Here is a 24,996-nt window from a genome sequence, read left to right as displayed (position 1 = left end):
TAGGATGTTAGGATTTCAACTTGAGGCTGCTAGGCCGCCTGACTGCCAACTTTACGAACATGATTTTGTTAAAACTACATAAGGCCATTATCAATGATAGGATACTACGTCATCGCGCATCTGCAAAATGCTCCCAATCGTTAATGATTCTAGTTATTGAGATGGAGCCGACTTAAAGAATGAAACTCTTATATATCGATCTGTCTTAAGTACGTGATAGTAAACCCTCTTTAGCATGCCAAGGAAAACATCTATCTTAAATAATTCAGACATCTGCACTTTTGTTATCAGTTTAAAACAATTTTAGGTCTGATAGCTGATACCGTTAACAACATTAAGTATATGAATGACAATAATTCAGTGAGAATAGAAATGTATAATTTTGGTTCAATGTCTTTACACAGAAGTCTTGCTTTTTTGTACAAGTTTAATTATTTAACTATAATTAATAAACCGTAACACCGTCCAGTTGCTCCTACAAGGCTGTCTTACGTTAAAAAATTTTCATTTCGGCTCCGGGACCTCTTTCGTGAAGCCATTTTGATTAATCATATAATCGCATGTGCTATCATTCTTCACTCCGACATTAATTTCGTTCACAGTGGTACAATGTGGTAAAGACTCTTGCAAAGGTTCTATTTGTTGTGAAATCGTGAGTCAATTTTGCTCCGTGTAAAACTATTGTGAGGACATTATATCTTATCCTATCATTTTTATTTACCTTCACTTTTGCGTGAGCTTAATACAAGGCACGCATTTTCGTCACGGTCATTTTCTTATCTGGTGCGTAAAAATCAACACTATTGTATAGATTTGGGTAAACTTGAGCATCTTCTTTTTGTTATTATTTTACCATCAATATTCACTCTTGAATGAATTAGTTTAGTGTGTAATTTTTGTTTTTGTTTGATTTGGGTTTTGCGTCACATCGACACAGAATAGGTCATTTGGCGACGTTCCAGCTTTACTGGTGGAGGAAGACCCCAGGTGCTCCTCCGTGCATTTTTTTAGGCACGAACGGCACCTGAGTAGAACCACCGACGTTCCGTAAGCTAGCTGGATAGCTTTCTCACATGAAAGAATCCAAAGTTCCTGTCGTGATTCGAACCTACAGCGATATGGGGCAAGTGGTTTGAAGTCAACGACCTTAACCACTCGGACACGGACGCCCCACAGTTTGTAGTTAATCGCTATTGCTGTCACATGTTCTATATAAGCATGATCCCGTTTTTTATCTTTTACAAGATGAAACAAATCATTTTTGATATACTTTGTACTGACATAAGGCCAGCGGTTAACCAAACACTTAATTTGTTTTTGTTGTTGTTGTTGCTGTCGTTGCTTTTTTGTGTCTATTCCCTGATTTTTTAATATTAATACAATGATATGAGGCTTGTGATATATTGAAAACAAAGTTTAAAGTAATAGTTAAGTTAAATATGTAATACATTTCAAATGAAGGTGTGTTACAGTCAAGATGGTTTGATGAAAATTCTCAATGATGCGGAATCAATTATCCAGTATGAATCTCATACAACATTTACTTTTAAATTAGTTTTGGTTGGTTTTGTAAATCTAAAATTTACTGAACCATAAGCTACTTCCTTATATAACGAATTTTATTTGAAATCATAGTGAAACGTTTATCCTACTAAATGTGATGATGATATTTACTTTTATTGATAAATGATATGTGAGAAATCTGCGTGTTGATAGTAATCATACAATTATCAAAGACTAATTGATTGATAACACGTGATTAACTCCAGGTAAATATGAGATTACTTCATTTAAATGCATACTTTTTCTCTCTTTTTTTCTAAAAAATAAAATAAAATATCTATTGATAAAAATTCTATGTTTCTTCCACTTATAATACCTCTATATTTAGCATTTGTAAATCAATTTTGAAATCGTCGCGTACCTTCAATCTTTATTTAAATAGTTAAAAGATGACTATATAACCACGTTGTCTAATTGAAAAGAAAATGTCATATAACCATGTTGTCTAATTAAAAACAAAGAGTAATATAATAATGTTGTCTAATTGAAAATCAAAGTGCTATATAACCACGTTGTCTAATTGAAATGAATGCGCAATATAACCACGTTGTCTCCTTGAAAACAAAGTGTTATATAACCACGTTATTCATTTGAAAATAAAGTAAAGTGTTATATAACCACGTTGTTTATTTGATAATAAAGTGTTAAATAACTTCGTTGTGTAACTGAAAACAAAGTGTTATATAACCATGTTGTATAATGGAAAACAAATATAAACAAAGTGCTGTATAACCACGTGTCTAATTGAAACATGACCTTTAATGTGTGTTGCGACTTCAAATCAATCATTCTGATGTTATGAATAAATATTGATGTCATTTTAGGTCTTTTTCATTCTGAACACATGAGCAAATGAACGATATAAAAATGAAGAATACTTTGCTTGGACTAGTTTTACTTTTATGTGACACAGGTATGTTTGAAACATCATTATAATCAGCATATGATTACTTTTATATTACATTCATGTTCAATTTCGTGTACTTGTATATACATTTCTAAATTGTGAGTAAAAATAATCGTGTATTTTATGCGATGATTATTTTATTTCATTAACTCTTATGTACACATTTTCTTTATTAAGCGATGGTGTATAGTATCAAATAATGTTAACTGAATGTTTGTTGCTATTACATGTTTGAAGAGAAATGATAATTCATAAATGCTTGAAGATTGTACATGTATCTCTACGCTAAAGTAAAATAATTATTATTACACTTTATTTCCCATTTTCACAAATTCTAAATATAATAGAACTTTATATATATATATATATATATATATATATATATATATACATTCACATTCATTACATGTTACTCGGTTGGTATGCGTACTTTATCATTAGATTAAAGAACTCAAAAGAAATTTACAATTTTGTCTTGACTTCCACATTTATTTATTTTCATAGACTCTATAGCACATATTGTCACCCCGCAGATTGTTCTTGTGAGAAAAGTATTTCAATACTTTGATTTTTGATCAGAGTCTTTATCAGATGTTTTTGAAAAATTTAATTAAGTCAAAATAGATTTGGTATCAAATTATTTGAAGTGTTATACACCGTTGTTTAGAAGCAGTAACATTTTAGTAATTTTCACTGTTTCCTTTATATCTTTAAGTTCTAGCATTCAATGAATGTGGCAGATGTAACTGTTGCATAAATGGAACCTCAAGATGTGAATAAAGCAATAATGAAGACGGTGTTTGCTTGGATGGTTGTATTGACGGATATTATACTTACAGTTGTAATACATGCTTGTAGTAACAATTGTCTAACATGTTCTGGTGTAAGCAGTTGTAACACGTGCAAAAATGGCTACTATATTGGCTATAATGTGGATAATAATCAATATACAGACGATTGTAGTTTATCGTGTCCGGACAACTGCATTTCATGCACTTCATATTATAACTGTAGCAAATGCAATGATGGATATTACAATGGTAGACATTACCCATCAAGCAATGCTGTAACCTACCATTGTCAACATAAATGTAGAGATAATTGTATATCATGTACATCATACGATAATTGTACACAATGTAAAAATGGGTTTACAGGTGATCTATGTGATAGATGTATCGATGGTAAGTTCGGGAATCTCTGTGACCAAAACTGTCCCCTTACCTGTTTAGCATGTTCTTCATTGACAAACTGTTCTAAATGTATTGGAAAGCACTGGGGAAACAGTTGTCAACAATGTCCCGCAAACTGCTTAAATTGCTCTTCCAGTAGCACTTGCTCATCATGTGACAAAGGATTTCATGGACAAATATGTAATAAACAATGCAATGTTAACTGTCTTGATGGTCGCTGTGACCAACTGACTGGAAACTGCAATGACGGATGTGTAGCTGGCTTTTACGGAAACTTTTGTGATATGAAATGCAGCAATGACTGTGTGAATTTAACATGTGACAGAGTACATGGGACCTGCAAGACAGGATACAACGGTAAAATATTTTCTATTCAATAAACAGTATAACATCTTACACAAACTAACACATTAAGCAAGCAAGTAAGTGAATGATTCAATAAGAATAATTTATGGTAAAAGTAATTATAACAATTTTACCGAATAAAACATCAATAACAGTAGTAATAACAAAAAATATTTATTTTCAATTTGAAATAAAGATATTCTTTTAAAAAATAGAGCAAAAGTATCAATGTCTTATATTGTTTCAGTAACATTTCAAACATTTATTGATATCAATAAATGAATTATAGACCATATACCTATACTATAATATAAATTTATATCAGGTCTGTCTCCTTTGTTGGATAAGATGTACTGAATGTTATTACCGAAGCGTCCTGGTGCCAATTTAACATGTTCTTTAAAAAAGATAAATCCTACGTAGGACTTTGTAATTCCTACGTAGGGCTTTATAACTCCTACGTAGGAGATAAAAAAGCCTAATCAGTAGTTTATAGCTCCTACGTAGGACTTTGTTAGTCCTACGTAGGACTTTATTAGTCCTACGTAAGACTTAATAACTCGGAGGAGATATTAAAACCTAATTAGGATTTTCAAGTCCTACGTAGGACTTACAAACTCCTACGTAGGATTTTATAACCCCTACGTTGGAGTTTAAAAAGCCTCATTAGGAGTTTATTATACACATGTAGAAAAAATAAGTTAACAAAAGAATTGAAGACATCGCACATTTTCATATGTTATGTATTTTATCGTTTTATTTAATACAACAGCTATAAATTCGGCGACTGGAAATGAAGACGCTAACGGAATAATAATAGGTGCTGCTGTAGGTGGTGTCATTATCCTGATTATAATAGTGGTACTTGTTGCTGCTGTGGTCCTCCTGGCAAGAAGGTAAAATACCAGAACAATAATACATTCAATTAAATAAATATACATTTTAATTAGATAGATCGAAAAATTGAATTATCCTCAGCATCGAATGCAATAGGATGTTACAACATGTGACGTAATGCCTGATTGGCTTTGAAATTTATCAGTTGGAAAATTTTGAAAATTTCTTCAATATCCTGTTTGTTTTGAAAATTGTTGAAGCAATTGAAATTTCTAAAAATGTTACACAGTATGCAGTCTATTAAATTACATGTTGAACGAATAAATTCTTGAGGGCATTCACTATTTGCACCTGTAAGTTATTGAAGTAAAATTTATCATGTCATATTTACTGACGTTAACTTTTACGTTAGTAAAAATGTGTGTATCAAAACTACAAATAAGTATAAAAAAACAGGGAACGGGAAATCGGCTTGGATTACACGATATCTGCGGAATATCGACACTTTATAACGACGCATCTTGTTTCAGAAACTTGTGAATAAGATGACAGCATATAGTTATTAAAATATCTCAATCACATTTACTTTGCATCACATCGAATTTTATCAAATATTATCTTTAAAATACAAAATGTTTATTCACAAATGAATAATATATCATGCGCTTGCATAAAAGATGTTCTTATATAATGATGAAAGTTTTTAGACAAATTCTAAAATTTGAAACCGAGTCTGCAATTCTTATGTAATTTTGTTCTGATTAATGTTTCCGAGGAATCACTTTGTTTCCAGATTTTTATACTTCACAACAGCGGGTGTCAAGAGCCCCGTACTTAACTTCAGTGTTGTTAAATTTTTGCTGGTCCTTCGGGATCATTGTGTAAATTTAACGAGAAAGCAAATATATAAAGCTTCAATTGAAGTCAATTATTGTTAATCAACACTATCATGTGAAATGATTTATAAATGTTTAGGACACTTTTAAATGGTAGTGAACTTTGCCACAATCCTGGTGGTGCAAATATTAATCCGGGTCTGTTTATATAAAAAAAGAGAGATTTGCCTAGTATACATTATGCAGAAAACTATTGTTATTCTTTATTAATTTTGTAGACTCAAAAGATTAGAGAATAGCAACACTGCTTTGACATCCAATACAGACTTGAGCTACTACAATATTAATAATGCCTTTGTTGGAGGTAAGTTGTTTATATAGCTTCTTTTGTTTCTTCTGAATTACACAAAGAAATCTTCTTTTGATCATTGTATCTTAATTTTGAATCATAAATTTGTTTAATTATAGTTTACATGTCAAACAAATAAAATGCAATGCACGAAATTTTCAACAGATGTATAGGTACGGAGGGAAATTAACCGTAGAATCGCAGTATATTCAGCAAAGTTTTTAAGAAAGACATCAACATAAAGGCATATATCTACTGAACATTATAAAATTTAAACGAAGAAAATCGAATGAGAATTAATAAAAGCATACATATAGATAAAAAGACGCAATTCTGCCGCCGCCGATAGGGGGCGCTTTTGGGTCATATTAACGCTCTTTCTTTACAAAATAAAGCTGCGGAATTAAAACCTACCTATCAACATGTTTGCATATCAATAATAAAGATCTGAGATGTTGTCCAATTTTGATCGGAAAGTAGCGAGTTACCTTTCGACATACATATATTTTTGTGATACAGCTCGATTGCTATGGAAAGCCAACGTTTCATCATATAGTTTATATCTTGGTTAAATTTGGGTACGATTTGTATCAAACTATAGTAAAAAATATGTTAACTTAGATTACATTCTAAATTGAATTTAAAAGTGTGCAGAATGTGCTTTTATGAACGGAAACTTAAACAGATTGTAACTATTGCAGCCACTACCGACACGAGACAAGCTGACAGTAACCAACCTACAACTGTCTATGATACCGACATAGACACGAGACCAGCTGACCTTAACCAACCTACATCTGTTTATGAAAGTCTAACAGCTACCGGTGTAAACCGGTTCGCTGAATATAGTTCTCTACAGCTACAGGTAATATTTCTAAAAGTTTACGATTAAACACATTCTGTTAGCTGATTTTAGTTCTTTGAAGTTATAGCTATGTTTTGATAAAAAGGATAGATCATGTAAATAACAGTCAATAAATCATTTAGTCTTTTCATCAATTGTACTTGCGAGCATAATGCTAATTGAAAATTAAAGGTATATTTTGATAAAAAGGATAGATCATGTAAATAACATTCAATAAATCGTTTAGTCTTTTTATCAACTGTGCATGCGAGCATACGTGTAATTGAAACTAGTAACGAAACTTAAGAACTTTCTCAGTCTCTTTATTAGTATATAATTGTATTCCACTTTCCTTACATGGAATATCTCTATTTTTTGTTTTACAAGGATGTGCAAACATTAGAATTGCCGAATGATTACACAGTCAAATTAGATCCTGGAGTCCAATACTAAAATGTATCGGCAAAATAAAGAAGTATTTTGTAATGTTTTGAATGGAAAACAAATGTTAACAAATTGACAAAGAAAGAAAAACAGCAAAAGAAACAAAAGAAACCCCCAAAACAACAGCAACAACAACAAACTTAAAGATGGTCTCCAGGATTACTTTGCGGATTGTTTTTGAATTTGTAAATAATATTTCAGGAACAGAAAAATATAACAACATCAATTTTGTAAACGAAAAGATCACCTTTGAGATTTTTCAGGATTTTCCTCTAAAGTGTAACAGCAAAGTTTGATTTCTCTACGGAAAGTCTCTATTGTTAATTTTCGTAGCCATTGCCGAGGTACTCTTCATTTGAAGATGAACAGTAAAAAGCACGTGTCATGTTTCTAAAATGTACTTGAGGTTTTCGGGTCGTTTCACAATTATTTTGCAATACTTTATCTGTAAAATGTAACAGTTAAATTGCGATGCATGAAGCAAAACTTCAAATAACATTAATGATAAGAAACAAGAACATCGAGAATGGCCAGTTTCTATGTAGTTCCGTAAATCTGTTTTTCTAGAAAAAAATCCCGAAATCACTGCATAATAATGCAATAGTTAATGATTCTAGTTATTGAGATGGAGCCGACTTAAAGAATGACAACTCTTATATATCGATCTGTCTTAAGTACGTGACAGTTAATCCACTTTAGCATGTCAAGGAAAACATCTATCTTAAATAATTGAGACATCTGCACTTTTGTTATCAGCTTGATACAATTTCTGATAGCTAACACATTTACCGTTAACGACATTAAGTATATAAATGATAATAATTCAGTCATAACATAATTGTATAATTTGGGCTCAATGTCGGTACACAGAAATCTTGCTTAAGTGTACAAGTTTAATTATTTTACTATAATTAATAAACCGTAACACACTCCAGGTGCTCATACATGGCTGTCTTACGTTAAAAAATGTTTTCATTTCGGCTCCGGGACCTCTTTCGTGAAGCCATTTTGATTAATCACATAATCGCATGTGCTATCATTCTTCACTCCGACATTAATTTCGTTCACAGGGGTACAATGTGGTAAAGACTCTTGCAAAGGTTCTATTTGTTGTGAAATCGTGAGTCAATTTTGCTCCGTGTAAAACTATTGTGAGGACATTATATCTTATCCTATTATCTTTATTTACCTTCACTTTTGCGTGAGCTTAATACAAGGCACGCATTTTTGTCACGGTCATTTTCTTACCTGGTGCGTAAAAATCAACATTATTGTATAGATTTGGGTAAGCTTGAGTTAAAAGCGTAATCATCTTCTTTTTGTTATTATTTTATTATTCACTCTTGAAATGTTCAGTGTGTAGTTTTTGTTTTTGTTTGATTTGGGTTTTACGTCACACCGACACAGTATAGGTCATTTGGCGACGTTCCAGCTTTACTGGTGGAGGAAGACCTCAGGTGCCCCTCCGTGCATTTTTTCAGGCACGAACGGGCACCTGAGTAGGACCACCGACGTTCCGTAAGATAGCTGGATAGCTTCCTCACATGAACGAATCCAAAGTCCCTGTCATGATTCGAACCCACAGCGGTGAGGGGCAAGGGGTTTGAAGTCAATGACCTTAACCACTCGGCCACGGACGCCCCCAGAGTGTAGTGAATCGATATTGCTGTAATATATACTATATGAGCATGATCCCCGTTTTTTCTTTTAAAAGATGAAACAAATCAGTTTTGATATACTTTATACTAACAAAAGGCCAGCGGTTAACCAAACACTTAATTTGTTGTTTTTTGTTGTTGTTGTTGTTGCTCTTTTGTCTTTTTCCCCTGACTTTTTAATATTAATACAATGATATGAGGCTTGTGATATATTGAAAACATGTGAAAGGTAATAGTAAAGTTAAACATAAAATACTTTTCAAATGAAGGTGTGTTCAAGTCAAGATGATTTCATGAAAATTCTCAATGGTGCGGAATCAATTATCCAGTATGAATCTCATACAACATTTACTTTTAGATTAGTTTTGGTTGGTTTTGTAAATCTTTAATTTACTGAATCATAAGCTACTTCCTTATTTAACGAATTCTATTTGAAATCATAGCGGAACGTTTGTCCCACTAAATGTGGTGATGATACTTTCTTATAATGATCAATGATATATGACAAATCTGAGTGTTGACAGTAAACATACAATTATCAAAGACTAATTGATTGATTACACGTGATTAATTCCAGGTAAATATGAGATTACTACATTTAAATGCATACTTTTTCTCTCTTTTTTTCTAAATAATAAAATAAAATATTTATTGATATGAAATTCTATGTTTCTTCCACTTATAATACCTCTACATTTAGCATTTGTAAATCAGTTTCGAAATCGTCGCGTACCTTCAGTCTTTATTTAAATTGTTAAAAGATGTCTATATAACCACGTTTTTTATTTCTAATTGAAAAGAATGTGCTATATAACCACGTTGTCTCATTGAAAACAAAGTGTTGTATAACCACGTTGTCTAATTAAAAAAAAAAGAGTAATATAATAATTTTGTCTAATTGAAAAACAAAGTACTATATAACCGAGTTGTCTAATTGAAAAGAATGTGCTATATAACCACGTTGTCTCATTGAAAACAAATTGTTATATAACCACTTTGTCTAATTCAAACCAAAGTGTTATATAAACACGTTGTTTATTTGAAATTAAAGTGTTATGTAACCACGATGTTTATTTGAAAACAAAGTGTTATATAACCACGTTGTCTAATTTGTCGAAAATGTCATATAACCACGTTGTTTATTTAAAACAAAGTGTTAAATAACTACGTTGTGTAACTGAAAACAAAGTGTTATATAACCACAATGTCTAACTGAAAACAAAGTGTTATATAAACACGTTGTGTAACTGATAACAAAGTGTTATATACCCACGTTGTCTTATGGAAAACAAATGATTATATAAACACGTGTCAAATTATAAACAAAGTGCTATATAACCACGTGTCTAATTGAAACATGGCATGTTATGTATGTTGCGACTTCAGTTCAATCAGTTTCATGTTATGGATAAAGATTTATCTCATTTAAGGACTTATTTTTTCACTCTGAACACATGAGCAAATGAATGTTGGAGATATAAAAATGAAGAATACTTTGCTGGGACTAGTTTTACTTTTATGTGACACAGGTATGTTTTAAACATTATTATAATCAGCATATGACTACTTTCATATTAAATACATCACAACATACAGGTTCACTTTTGTGTATAAACATTTTTAATTATAAGTTAAACGTAATCACGTGTTTTAAATAAATTAACACTTGCGATGATTATTTTGTTTCATTTAACTCTTATGTACACATTTAGTATTGAGCAATGGTGTATAATATCAAATAAAAATGTTTTGTAACTATGACATGCATGAAGAGAAATGATAATGCATTTTCGACTGAACACTTGAAGATTGTATATGTATATCTACGCTAAAGTTAAATAACTATTATTACACTTTATTTCCCATTTTCACAAATTTAAGAATAACAGAAAAAATTATTATTATATAATTATATACAATCACATTCATTACATGTTACTCGGTCTGTATGCGTACTTTATCATTAGATTAAAGAACTCCATTAAAAGCTTGCACTCACCACTCCCTGCATATTTTTTTGTTCATTTACAATTTTATCTTGACTTCCACATTTATTTATTTTCATAGTATCTATCACATATATTGTCACGCCGTAGATTGTTCTTGTGAGAAAAATATTTCAATACTCATTTTGATCAGAGTCTTTATCAGACGTTTATTTGAAAAAATTAAGTAAGACAAAATAGATCAAATTATTTGAAGTGTTATTCACCGTTGTTTAGAAGCAGTAACAATTTAATAATTTTCTTCACTTTTTCCCATACATCTTAAAGTTCTAGCATTGAATGAATGTGGCAGGTGTAACTGTTGTATAAATGGAACTTCAAGATGTGAATACAACAATAATGAAGACGGTGTTTGCTTGGATGGTTGTATTGACGGATATTATACTGACAGTTGTATACATGCTTGTAGTAGAAATTGTGTGACATGCTCTGGTGTTAACCGTTGTAACACATGCAAAAATGGCTACTATATTGGTCGTAATCCGGAAAATCACAAATATATAGAAGATTGTAGTTTATCGTGCCCAGACAACTGCATTTCATGCACTTCATATTATAACTGTAGCAAATGCAATGATGGATATTACAATTGGAGACAATACCCACCCAGCAATGTTGTAGCCTACAACTGTCAACTTAAATGTAGAAATAATTGTATATCATGTACAGCGTACGATGTTTGCACAAAATGTAAAAATGGGTTTACAGGTGTTCTATGTGATAGATGTAAGGTAGGGAAGTACGAGATTGTCGGATGCGTTGATTCTTGTTCTGTAGGCTGTGAAAATAACAAGTGTACTTATACTGGGGAATGTCCAAGGTGTAAGGAGGGATTTACCGGGGTTAAATGTGATAGATGTTTCGATGGTAAGTTCGGGAATCTCTGTGACCAAAACTGTCCCCTTACCTGTTTGGCATGTTATTCATTGACAAACTGTTCTGACTGTATTGGAAAGCACTGGGGAAATACCTGTCAACAGTGTCCCGCAAATTGCTTAAATTGTTTCTCCAATAGCATTTGCTCATCATGTGACAAAGGATTTCATGGACAACTATGTAATAATCGATGCAATGTTAACTGTCTTGATGGTCGCTGTGACCAACTGACTGGAAACTGCAATGACGGATGTGTCGCTGGCTTTTACGGAAACTTTTGTGATATAAAATGCGGCAATGACTGTGTGACTTTAACATGTGACAGAGTACATGGGACCTGCTTACAGGGATTCAAGGCAGGATACAACGGTAAAATGTTTTCTATTTAATAAACAGTATAACATCTTACACAAACTAACACAGTAAGCAAGCAAGTAAGTAAGTGAATAAGTCAATTAGGATAATTATGATAAGAGTTATTATAACAATTTTACCGATTAAAACAACAATAACAATAGTAATAACAACAATATTTTTTCAATTTGAAATAAAGATAGCATGTTATTAAATAACTATACGTCATTGGTCCTTTAAAAAAATTACCTGCCTCGTTCAATAACACAATAGCCTGCCTTAAAACAGGGCCAATATCTATATCACTTTTTCGGCCCTGGGCCGAAAAGTGATATAGATATAAAGCCCGCATTTGAAGTAATTTGATTGGCTAATAAAGCAGGGCAAAAAAAATGATATAGATTTCTGCAAGAAACTGGAAAATGGCAGCCATTTTGTTTTATCTCAGATTTTTTATTAACATTAAGGACCCGAAACAAATTATTTGAAACATACTTTTATCATTCCACAATGGGGTTATGGAACACTATGGAACATTATTCTTTTAGAAATAAGAAGTTTCAATAACATTTCAAACATTTATTAATATCAATAAATGAATTATAGACCATATCCTATACTATAATATAAATTTGTATCAGGTATGTCTGTTTCTTTGTTGCAGAAGATGTACTGATTGTTATACTAGTAGTAATAATGATAATAATTATCATTAAACACATGTAGATAAAATAAGTTTACAAAAGAATTGAAGATATTACACATTTTATATTTTATGTATTTTGTCGTTTTATTGAATACAACAGATATAAACAGGGCGACTGGAAATGAAGACACTAAAGGAGTAATCATAGGTGCTGCTATAGGTGGTGTCATTCTCCTGATAATAATAGTGGTACTGGTTGCTGCTGTGGTCCTCCTGGCAAGAAGGTAAAATACCAGAACAATAATACATAAATGAAATAAATATATGTTTTAAGTCATGTCTTTAGTTTTTTATCCTGAATTCAATAATTCGGAAATATAATTATCCTGAACAAGGGACGAATATAAAGCAACCCATAGACCGTTACAATATTTTACGTTAGGTCTGATTCGCTTTGAAATTCATCAGTTGGAAAAAATCTTCAATATTCTGTTCTTATTGAAATTGTTTTTAGATGACCTTTTATTATCAAAGGAATTGAATTTGACCAGACAAAACCTTCAATTCACTTTGACACAAATTTGACACAATTCAAATTCAAATTTCTAAAAATGTTATACAGTATGCAATCTAATCAATTACACTTTGAACGAATAAATGCTTAAGGGCATTCACGATTTGCACGTGTAAATTATTGAAGTAAAATGTTTCATTCCATATTGAATTTTTAAGTTTTTCTTTGGTAAAATATGTGTAGCAAAACTGCAGATAAGTATAGAAAACAGTGCAAGGGTAATCTGCTTGGATTACACGATATCTGCGGCATATCGACACTTTATAACGACGTATCTAGTGTCACAAACTTGTGGATAACATGGCAGCTTATAGTTATTAAAAAACTGTCGCATAACGGAGGAAGAACTCACGGATGTTACATACTTTTAATATACAAATACAAACACACATGTGAACGAGTGGAATACCAAAGTCGAACTCCCGGACTGAATATCTAGCCCAAAATATATAGTGACAGTTTACACATAAAATGTTATGAAATCTAGCCGACTTACAAATACGTTATCTATCATTTTGACATAAGCTCAGTTTGTATGTATCTTGCACTATAATACACATAAATCATGTCATGTTCCAGAGTTCACATTATGAAATAAAAACCCTAATATATGTATATACATGTTGACTTGTCATTCTTTTTGAATATAGCATGTATGACTAATTAGCCTGTGCAACCAGCTATACGACAAATATCCTCCTTATCTTACATAAAAAAAAATATTTAAAAAAAAAAGTTTTAAACAAGGTTACTATCAAATATTTCAAACTCGTTGTAACAAATAAAAAAAAAATCTAAAATCAACTTGACATCTGTTTTACCCCTAAGGTAAGGATGTTTTACATCAACCTTTTGTTACTTTATTCTCAAAGAAAAATCGCCGAAGGTAATATCCGGTCAGAGATGTCCGGTCAGAGATGTTATCTAATGACTTTTTATTAGTTTATTTTTAAAAGAAAAAATCACCTTAAGTCATATAATCTCTGATTGGTCAATTGTATATCGTGCGTAACCTTTTTGTTTGAATTCATTTTAATAGAAAAATTTGGATAGGGTTAATATGGAACATCATGTTAGCTCCGTGTGCAGATCTTCGTATGCCCAAATAAGTAAGATAGGACGTATTCGAAAATATATCAACGAAGAAGCTACAAAAACACTCGTTAACTCTCTCGTGACATCAAGACTGGATTATTGCAATGCTCTTCTATATGGTATACCTCAACAAACCATGAAAAAACTTCAACTTGTTCAAAATACTTCAGCCCGTGTGATTAAACGTACATCTAGGAAAGATCATATTACACCAGTGATGAAAGATCTTCATTGGCTGCCAATCGAATATAGAGTGAATTACAAGATCTTATTACATACTTTCAAGTCACTGAAACAACAATCTCCATCATATATGCAGGAAATGATTCAAGTTTATTCCACTTCCCGAAATCTGCGCTCTTCAAATGCACCTGTACGATTAGTGCAACCAAAAACTAAACTGAAATTTGGTGAAAGGAGTTTTTCGGCATCAGCTCCTAAGCTATGGAATTCACTACCAAGTCATCTAAAAAACTGTAACACAGTAGAAAGTTTCAAAAAACATCTTAAAACACACTACTTCAATTTAGCTTATGGAAAATAATCAGTGACTGTTATGAATGAATTTTATAAACAGTGAATACGAAGTATCTGTTATTTGAATATTAGTTTTATTAAAAAGTTTTTTTTTTTTTTTAAACAAACAATTTTTAAATCAATTTAGTATTTCTATTGTTTTATAACGATGATATAGCAAGATCTTATCTATTATTATAAATCCATTGCTAGCATTTTTAAGCACAGAATATTTCTTTTTTTTTAAATAAAAAAAAAACAAAAAAAAAAAAAAAAAAAAAAACTAACATTGATTTATCATAATAATTTACATGTGTTATATAATATATGGCTCGTGAATGCAGAGGGGTCAGATTTCAAGAATATTTAGTGTTAAGGTGTGTGGGGCGTGGCCCTTTCCTCCTGTGGTGATAGTAGTGATGTCATCCTGGGGGTCTGCATGCGCTGTGGGGAGGTATCTGACTCCCTCGGTACTGGACCTTGGTGTAGCAGTACTCATGCTATCCAGGTTCGTTAGGTTCAATATTCTTTTAGTCTGATGTCGCTGTATTCATTCTTTTATCAATCGTTCATATATTTTCTGTTGTAAAGTATGACAACAAAACAATGAAAATCATCAATATGCATTTAAAGTAGCTTTTAATATTTATTTATGAGTTTATGTTAAAAGGCACATTATTTCTTACACATTTATATATTGAAGACAATTTTAATGTATGACAATAATATTGTAAAGTGAGTTTTAAGGATCTTTAAGTTATATTGTATTAATATGTAAAAAATAATTCCATAATTTATACTTTTAATTAGTTAATGCAAAATATTTTTAATGTTCATAATCCTGTTCATTTATATTGTTTTAGACATATATGATTGATGTAAAGCGCCTTTGAACATTTTAATGAAAAGGGCGCTATATAAATGTGGTATTTATTATTATTATTATTATTATAGATACAATGTAGCACAGGTAAGTTTACTTTTGATATTAGTTTTAAAAGTTTAGAATAAGTAAAATAATAATTATTGTTAAATGTTCGATTAATCTTTATGCAAAAAAAATACAAAAATAATATGTTAAAGTAAGATGAGCTTTATAAGTTTTTCAATAAATATTAAATTTCCTTTATTTCATCATAAAAAAAAGAAAAAAAAGTTAATTTCTAGAGATCAAGAAAACATAAAAAACAAACAAATAAGTTAACAATTTTCAAAGAACAAATTATTTTAAGAATATTAATTAGAAAAACTTTAAGGTATAAAATTTAACAGAATTATATGTATGATAAGAGTAAAAAAGATATTTATATACGAACAAGTTTAAAAAAATATTATAAACAATTGATAATTGATAAAATGTCCAGGTGTTTCATTTCCTGTAAAATGTGTATTGTGCATGCGCATTGAACACTTCCTGTGACACGTATATTTTTTGTAACAGGTACTTGCTGACATCAGTATGGCTTGGTCTTCGTGACGTGTCGGGAATTTCAAATCGTTGGTATGTAGCTTTCTTAAGTATAATTTTAAATTGACACTCATAATTGTTCATAAATGTTTGATGTTCTTGAAGATTCTTTTAAATTTGTATATATGTATTTGATATGTGTAAACGTGGACTTTATACACAAGTTGATAAAGTTATATTCGAATATTTATTGGCACATCTGTAAACGCTGTTCTTGTTTCGTCGTTGTAAAAAGAATGTCTTGTATTGAACAATACAACAAAGTGATGATAGATCTATAATTCTTCATTTATGTAGCAATGTTTTTGAGTAATAAGATAATTAAATTAATAGTTTACTGTTGCACGATTCTCGCAAATGTTTATGTGATATTTATTTTGGATATCTCTGTCGCGCACAAATAATTATTTTGATAAGAAGTTGTCATCAGTATTTCTCTGGGTTTTTGTTTTTAAGTTTATATAACACATAGAAAAACACATTCTATTGATAAACGGAAGTTTTCGGCTTCTCTGGTTGAAGACAGGAACAAAAGTTTATTTGATTCCACAATTTTGTTGTTGTTGTTGTTGTAGACGGCTGTAACAGCATAGTTATGTATTTTAAACATCGTAGACGCTTATTTCATATAATTTTACATCGAAGAAGGTGTTTATGGTTATATCTGCATGGTTTTACATCGAAGAAGGTGTTTATGGTTATATCTGCATGGTTTTACATCGAAGAAGGTGTTTAAGGTTATATCTGCATGGTTTTGCATCGAAGAAGGTGTTTATGGTTATATCTGCATGGTTTTACATCGAAGAAGGTGTTTAAGGTTATATCTGCATGGTTTTGCATCGAAGAAGGTGTTTATGGTTATATCTGCATAGCTAGCTTGTTCTCGTTTTGCTTTTTTAAGGTTCTTATAAACAGATAGAAAAGTATTATGTTGTTCTTGTAATGCAATTTTGTGATACTCTTCGCCATGATAGCGCTGCCTTGGTTGTAGCAACAGGTCGACCGGTAATGTGGCCTCACGGTTATATAACAAATAAAATGGACTATGCTTTGAAGTCCTAGAGACATTGAATCTAAGTGCGGCTAGTGTCATGTTAAGATGAATATCCCATTGTTTGAGATTTCCCTGAATTCTTTTAGCTAAGATATCATGTATGACGTGGTGAGAACGTTCATTTTTTTGCGTATCCGGCAGCATGATAGGTAGTTGTACGCACGTGAATCAATTTTTAACTCTTTAGTGTTTCTTTAAAAAGCATTACTTGTGAATTCTGATCCATTGTCAGTGACAATTTGTAATGGACATGCGTATCTAGGGTAAATTTCTTCTAATAGTAAATGTATAATTGTATCAGTACTTTTGTCAGCAGTAGGGAAACACTCGGGATAACCACTGTAAAGGTCAATAAAACAAATAATGTAGCGGTTACCACTCATTGTTTTCTCATAGGGCCCTATAACGTCGATACTCATGGTCTGGAATGAATACATTGGTACTCTTGTTTCGCCCATAGGTGCTTTTATTTTTGTAAGATTACGTGACTGACAATCAACACATTTAGAAACATATTCATACAATTCTTTGAACATATTTGGCCAAAAATACTTTTGTTTTATTGTTGTAAATAACCTCTGTGTTCCTGGGTGACCATTATTTAAATGATATTGAGTAATGACAAGGTGTTTTAAGTGTTGCGGAACAAACAATCTAAGATTAGGATTATCATCTACATTAGACAGATAATAAAGAACTTGGTCAATTTCTAAATATTTGCTCTGCACTGATTTAGTTGGCTGTCCGTGACGTAGTAACATTTTCAGTTCAAGAATAGTTTGATCTTTATCTTGCTCTGAAGCCATATTTAATTTTTTGAATTGTTTAATATCTTCTACAATTGGCTCTTGAAATTGGTAATCTTTGTTTGCTATTTCTTTGGCATTAAAGTGCGTAGAATCAAAAGCATTTACTTCATAGCTTTCATCAGTTTTCACAGCATGTACATTATCATTATTTGAATTATTACTTGAATTTGAGACTGTTATTTCGAAGGCATTGTCATTTATATCTGGCTCATAAAGTTCAATATCGGACTTGTTAGCATTTTTATCATCAGCTGGAGGTCTAGAAAAGAAATCGGCAATTAAATTTAATTTTCCTGGCAAATATTCAATTTTACAGTTATAGGCAGAAATATTTAAAGCCCAAAGCTGAATTCTTTTGTTTTGCATAGGTGCTTCTAAAAGATATTTTAAAGGTTTATGGTCTGTAAATATAGTAAACTCTGCATTATGTAAATAAACATCTAATTTTTGTAACGCATAATGAATACTGAATGCTTCTTTTTCTATGGTACTGTACTTTCTTTGAGATTCACTTAATTTATGAGATAAGAAGTATATGGGTTTTTCAATACCAGATTTGTCACATTTCTGACTTAAACATGCTCCGACCACTAAATCTGAGGAGTCCGTGTATAGAATATAAGGCTTATTTGGGTCTGGGAATGCTAAAAGTGGAATACGTGTTAACATTTTCTTTAATTGTTCAAAACTTTCTTGACATTCTTTTGTCCATTTAAACAAAACACGTTTTCTTGTAAGATTGATTAGAGGTTCAACAATTTTAGAATATTTAGGGCAAAATCTTCTATAAAAAACCAGCAGCGCCAAGTAAAGATCTGACATCTTTAACACATTTTGGTACCGGAAGTGACCTAATAGCTTTTACTTTTCTGGGTCTGGTTTTATACCTTCATGATCAATTATAAAACCAAGGTACTTTGTTTGTTGCTGAATAAAACTGCACTTTTTCAGTTTAAGTTTTAATTTATGCTCTTTAAGCTTTGAAAATACTGTCTGTATATGTGATAAATGTTCATTTAATGACTTCGAAAATATTAGAATGTCGTCAAGAATAACTGACAGCAAATGCCTCTAAACCTTGTAAGACATGTGACATGAGTTCTTGGAAAACTCCAGGGGCAGAAACTAGGCCAAAAGGGGTTCGGTTGAACTCAAACAAGCCTCGGAATGTCGTAAAAGCCGTTTTTTCCTTGTCTGATTCATGCACGGGTATTTGCCAAAACCCTGATCGCATGTCTAGTGTTGTAAAATATTTTGAAGACCCTAGTAGAGTTAAAATATCATCAATTAATGGGAGAGGATATGATGTTGGCTTTGTAATTTTATTCAATTGTCTAAAATCAACACAAAACCGTTTACTGCCGTCACGTTTTCCGACAATAACAACAGGAAATGAATAAGGGCTATGACTTCTTCTTATAATATTAGCATCTAACATCTCATCGATTGCGTCACTCATAAATTTTCTATTGTTTAAAGGTGTGCGATATGGGCTTAATTTGATTGGAGGATGATTACCTGTTGGTATTTTCATGGTAACAGTATCTGTCTGTGATAATTCAGAATCTTTATTGGCGAAAATATTTCTATATTTCCTTAATAAATCTCTAACAATATTAAAATGCTCTGAAGGTGTATGAATATCACGTTCGAAATCGTTGTTAAGAGGGGAAGTTGTTTGAAGAGCCTCTGTAACCGAGTTAATGCTCTCAACTTCTGAAACTTTAGCAACTACTGAATCTCGTTTTAATCTTATAGTTTTATGCGTATTATTGACAATCATAATAGGAAATCTTCTATCAGCCGAAAGTTTCATAACAGAATTTGTTATCATAAGACCTGGTTCAGAAGCAATCATTCCAGTTTCTATACTTTTTAATTCATATAATCTATCATTTTCCAAGCCTGGATTTTGTTTTAACTTAGCAGTGCACACATTAACTGTTTGAGGTTTCAGAATAACATCCTGTTTTAACCTAACAATTGATGCAATATGAATATCTTCTTCGAGGGGTACATATGTATTATTAACTCTTAAGCAGCCTAAATCAAAATATAATCTAACACCATTTTGTGTTAACCAATCACGGCCTAAAATAATATTTCTATTCATTTTAGAAACAACATAGAATTTTTGAGTTGTTTCTGTTTTCCCTATTTGAAAAGTAAGATTTATATAACCATCTATATGTAAATAATTTCCGTCAACTGAACATAAATTTATTTTCTGTTTTATAAGTTGAGGGGGATTCTTCAATTTTCTATATATTCTGCGATGCAGAAGACAAACTTCAGCACCTGAATCTACTAACGATCTGTATTTATAGTTTTCTATTTTAATCAAACACGAATTAGGGCTTCCAGCTAATGCTATACTAAATTTTGGTATTTTATCGTTCCTGTCAATGACCCCTTTGTGGCAGGAACTTGCTAGTTTTCCTGAAAATTTATTTTGTTTCTGTCGTAAAAATTTTGTTTACGACATTCACGCATAATATGACCAAAATTATTACATTTCCAGCACTTAATCTTTGATTTCAAACTATTATTGCTATTATTTTTCCTAAATCGTGACAAATTTTGTCGGTGAAAAACAGAATATATTTCATTTTTCCTAAATCTACAACTACGTACATGGTGACCTGGTCTCTTACAGTACACGCAAAAATTTCTTGTATAATATTTATTAGAATTATTTGCTCTGTAATTATTGTATTTTGCATGATTTTGAGAATTAGAAAATTTTACTCTGGCAGAAAATCTAGCTCTGAAATTCTGTTCATTCATTGCGCAAGTAATTGCTTCTTGTAAAGTTTTGGCTTTTCTCTCATAAGTTTAAGTTTTAAATAATTATGCGCTAAATTATCCGTAAACAATTCTACTAACTGAAGTTCAATTAAACTATTATCTCCTAGTTTATAATTTTCATAAGCGGTTTCAGCACAATAAATAAATTTTTCCCCAAAAATTTGAACACTTTCTCCCAAATCTTGTTTTAAATTTCTCAAAAGATAAAATTCATGATGTAAATCTTTAATTTCCCCAAATCTAGTACTTATTTCTTCTTTTAATTGTTCCCACGAATTACGATGATTATCACGCAAATATCTACATATAAAATCGCTTACAGTCCCTTTACTTGATTGAAATGCGACTAATTTTATTTTATTATCATCCAAACCTTTTAAAATAGCATATTTTTCTATAGATTTTATCCAGTCATTAAAATATTTAGAATTTCCATAAATATTTTGTACTATTTCTGATAAACCCTGTGTACCTATGATAGTTGAAATATTGTTCAATTTATCTGACAAATTTTCAAAAATTGTAGTTATTTCTTGATCTGACATCTTCAAAATTAGCAAATTACAGGTATATAAACGATCACTCACCTTTAATTTTCTGTTTCAGGTACTTCGTTGTGTCCCGCTGTCCAAAATCGTCGCTTCGACATCGCTGGTCTTAGGCGCCAAATCAACCGTTGTCGCATAACGGAGGAAGAACTCACGGATGTTACATACTTTTAATATACAAATACAAACACACATGTGAACGAGTGGAATACCAAAGTCGAACTCCCGGACTGAATATCTAGCCCAAAATATATAGTGACAGTTTACACATAAAATGTTATGAAATCTAGCCGACTTACAAATACGTTATCTATCATTTTGACATAAGCTCAGTTTGTATGTATCTTGCACTATAATACACATAAATCATGTCATGTTCCAGAGTTCACATTATGAAATAAAAACCATAATATATGTATATACATGTTGACTTGTCATTCTTTTTGAATATAGCATGTATGACTAATTAGCCTGTGCAACCAGCTATACGACAAAACCTCAATAACATTTACTTTACATCAAATCTAATTTTACCAAAAATTATCTTTAAAATACAATAACTTCATTCAAAAGATGTAACAACAAATGAATAATTTATCATGCGTTCGCATACAAGATGTTCTTAATGAAAGTTTTTAGACAAATTATAAAATTTTAAACCGAGTCTGCAATTCTTATGTAATTTTGTTGTGATTAATGCTTCCGAGGGATCACTTTGTTTCCAGATTTTTATATTTCACAACAAAGGGTGTCAAGTGCCGTGTGGCAGCTGTGAACAGTTGCCCCGAAGTTCACTTCAGTGTTGTTATATTTTCAATTATTGTTAATTAACCCTAAATTTATCATGTGAAATGATTTATAAATGTTTAGGACAATTTAAAATGGTAGTGAAGTTTGCCTCAATCCTGGTGGTATACAAATTTTCCGGTGCTGTTTATATAAAAAGTAAGATTTGCCTAGTATATATTATGCAGAAAACTATTGTCATTCTTTATGAAACTTGTAGACTCAAAAGATTAGAGAATAGCAGAACTCCTCTGGGATCCAATAAAGACTTGAGCTATTACAATATTAATAATGCCTTTGTTAGAGGTAGGTTGTTTATATAGAGGATATTTGTTTAGTTCAGTGTATGATCGGAATATATTTCACCGAGTGAGCACCAAAAGGTATATTTCACGAGTGGCGCAGCCACGAGTGAAATATGAACTTTGGGTGTTCACAAGGTGAAATATATTTCGATCTTACACTAAACTAAACAAATTTTCTTTTTATTATATGCAAAGAAACGTTTTAAAAAGACATTAAATCTAATGCTGAATGAAAAGCGCGCCAAATAATAATACAACGTGACGTCATTTACGACGTCACGTCATTAAGTTGGTACCCAGTACTGTGCACGCTGGTATTTCACTGAAACAACGTAAGGGGCTTAAATTCAAAACAGTGAAATTATCAAAGTGGTAATTTCACTGTTTCAAACAGTGAAATTACCAGTTTTATTTCACTGATATATTTCTATAAACCACCAAAAAGCATGTAATAAATAGCTACCTTTCCAACTTTTATTTTTTCTGTATTACAAATAAATTCCTTTTTTGATCATTGTATCATAAATTTGAATCATAAATTTGTTTATATTATAGTTCACATGTTAAACAATTAAATGCAATACACGATATTTTCAACATATGTATAGGTACGGAGGGAAATTAATCGTAGAATTGCAGTATATTCAGCAAAGTTTTAAGAAAGACATCAGTATAAAGGCATACGTCTTCTGAACATAATAAAATTTAAAATGAGAATTGATAAAAACAGGCAGTTTTATAGATAAAAAGACGCAATTCTGTCGCCGCCGATAGGGGGCGCTTTGGGGCCATATTAACGTTCTTTATTACATGCTTTTCGGTGGTTTATAGAAATATATCAGTGATATAAAACTGGTAATTTCACTGTTTGAAACAGTGAAATTACCACTTTGATAATTTCACTGTTTTGAATTTAAGCCCCTTAAGTTGTTTCAGTGAAATACCAGCGTGCACAGTACTGGGTACCAACTTAATGACGTGACGTCGTAAATGACGTCACGTTGTATTATTATTTTGCGCGCTTTTCATTCAGTATTAGGTTTAATGTCTTTTAAAAACGTTTCTTTGCATGTAATAAAAAGAAAATTTGTTTAGTTTAGTGTAAGATCGAAATATATTTCACCTTTTGAACACCAAAAGTTCATATTTCACTCGTGGCTGCGCCACTCGTGAAATATACTTTTTGGTGCTCACTCGGTGAAATATATTCCGATCTTACACTGAACTAAACAAATATCCTCTATATCTTTATAAAATAAAGCTGCGGAATTACAACCTACCTATCAACATGTTTTGCAAGTCATTAATAAAGATCTGTCCAATTTTAGTCGGAAAGTAGCGAGTTAACCTTTCGTAATACATATATTTTTGTGATAAAGCTCCATTGCTATGGAAAGCCAACGTCTCATTATATAGTTTATATCTTGGTTAAAATTAGGTTCGTTTTGTATCAAAGTATAGTAAGAAATATGTTAACTTAGATAACATTCTAAATTGAATTTTAAAGTGTACAGAATGTGATTTTATGTACGGAAACTTAAACAGATTGTAATTATTGCAGCCAATACCGACACGAGACAAGCTGATGTTAACCAATCTACAACTGTTTATGATACCGACACAGACACAAGACTAGCTGACGTTAACCAACCTACAACTGTGTATGAAAGTCTAACCACTACTGGTGTAAACCGGTTCGCTGATTATAGTTCTCTAGAGCTACAGGTAATATTTTTAAAAGTTTACGATTAAACACATTATGTTAGCTGATTTTAGTTCTTTGAAGTTATAGGTATGTTTTGATAAAAAAATGATAGATCATGTAAATAACATTCAATAAATCATTAAGTCTTTTTATCAATTGTGCATCCTAGCATAATGCTAATTGAAAATTATAGGTATGTTTTGATAAATTGGATAGATCATGTAAATAACATTCAATAAATCGTTTAGTCTTTTTATCAACTGTGCATGCGAGCATAATGCTAATTGAAACTATTACGAAACATAAAAACTTTCTCATTCTCTTTATTAGTATATAAATGTATTCCACTTTCCTTCATGAAATATCTGTATTTTTTGTTTTACAAGGATGTGCCGACATCAGAATTACCGAATGATCACACAGTCCAATTAGATCCTGGAGTCCAATACTACAATGTATCGGCAAAATAA

At 31.3% G+C, this 24,996-nt stretch overlaps 1 protein-coding gene across 1 annotated transcript; it reads left to right on the top strand.

Moving 5' to 3' along the window:
* The first annotated feature begins 1,479 nt into the window (after positions 1–1,479).
* LOC132749394 (multiple epidermal growth factor-like domains protein 6) lies at positions 1,480–24,996 on the top strand. The gene is made up of 7 exons (XM_060739126.1): positions 1,480–1,769; positions 2,388–2,476; positions 3,186–4,020; positions 4,781–4,904; positions 5,960–6,045; positions 24,383–24,546; positions 24,913–24,996. The coding sequence occupies exons 3-7, from the start codon at positions 3,228–3,230 to the stop codon at positions 24,994–24,996; spliced, it is 1,251 nt and encodes a 416-aa protein (XP_060595109.1). The 5' UTR covers positions 1,480–1,769; positions 2,388–2,476; positions 3,186–3,227.

Source organism: Ruditapes philippinarum, unplaced genomic scaffold (assembly GCF_026571515.1).
Source record: "Ruditapes philippinarum isolate M1 unplaced genomic scaffold, ASM2657151v2 ctg1957_1_1_1_1, whole genome shotgun sequence".
Lineage (NCBI taxonomy): Eukaryota > Metazoa > Mollusca > Bivalvia > Venerida > Veneridae > Ruditapes > Ruditapes philippinarum.
This window is presented reverse-complemented; position numbering and strand designations above follow the sequence as displayed.

Coding starts and splice junctions, on each gene's coding strand:
- LOC132749394 (XM_060739126.1), top strand. CDS start 3,228: ATGGAACCTCAAGATGTGAATAAAGCAATAATGAAGACGGTGTTTGCT. Junction 6,046..24,382: donor TAATAATGCCTTTGTTGGAG/GTAAGTTGTTTA, acceptor TAATTATTGCAG/CCAATACCGACACGAGACAA. Junction 24,547..24,912: donor ATAGTTCTCTAGAGCTACAG/GTAATATTTTTA, acceptor TTGTTTTACAAG/GATGTGCCGACATCAGAATT.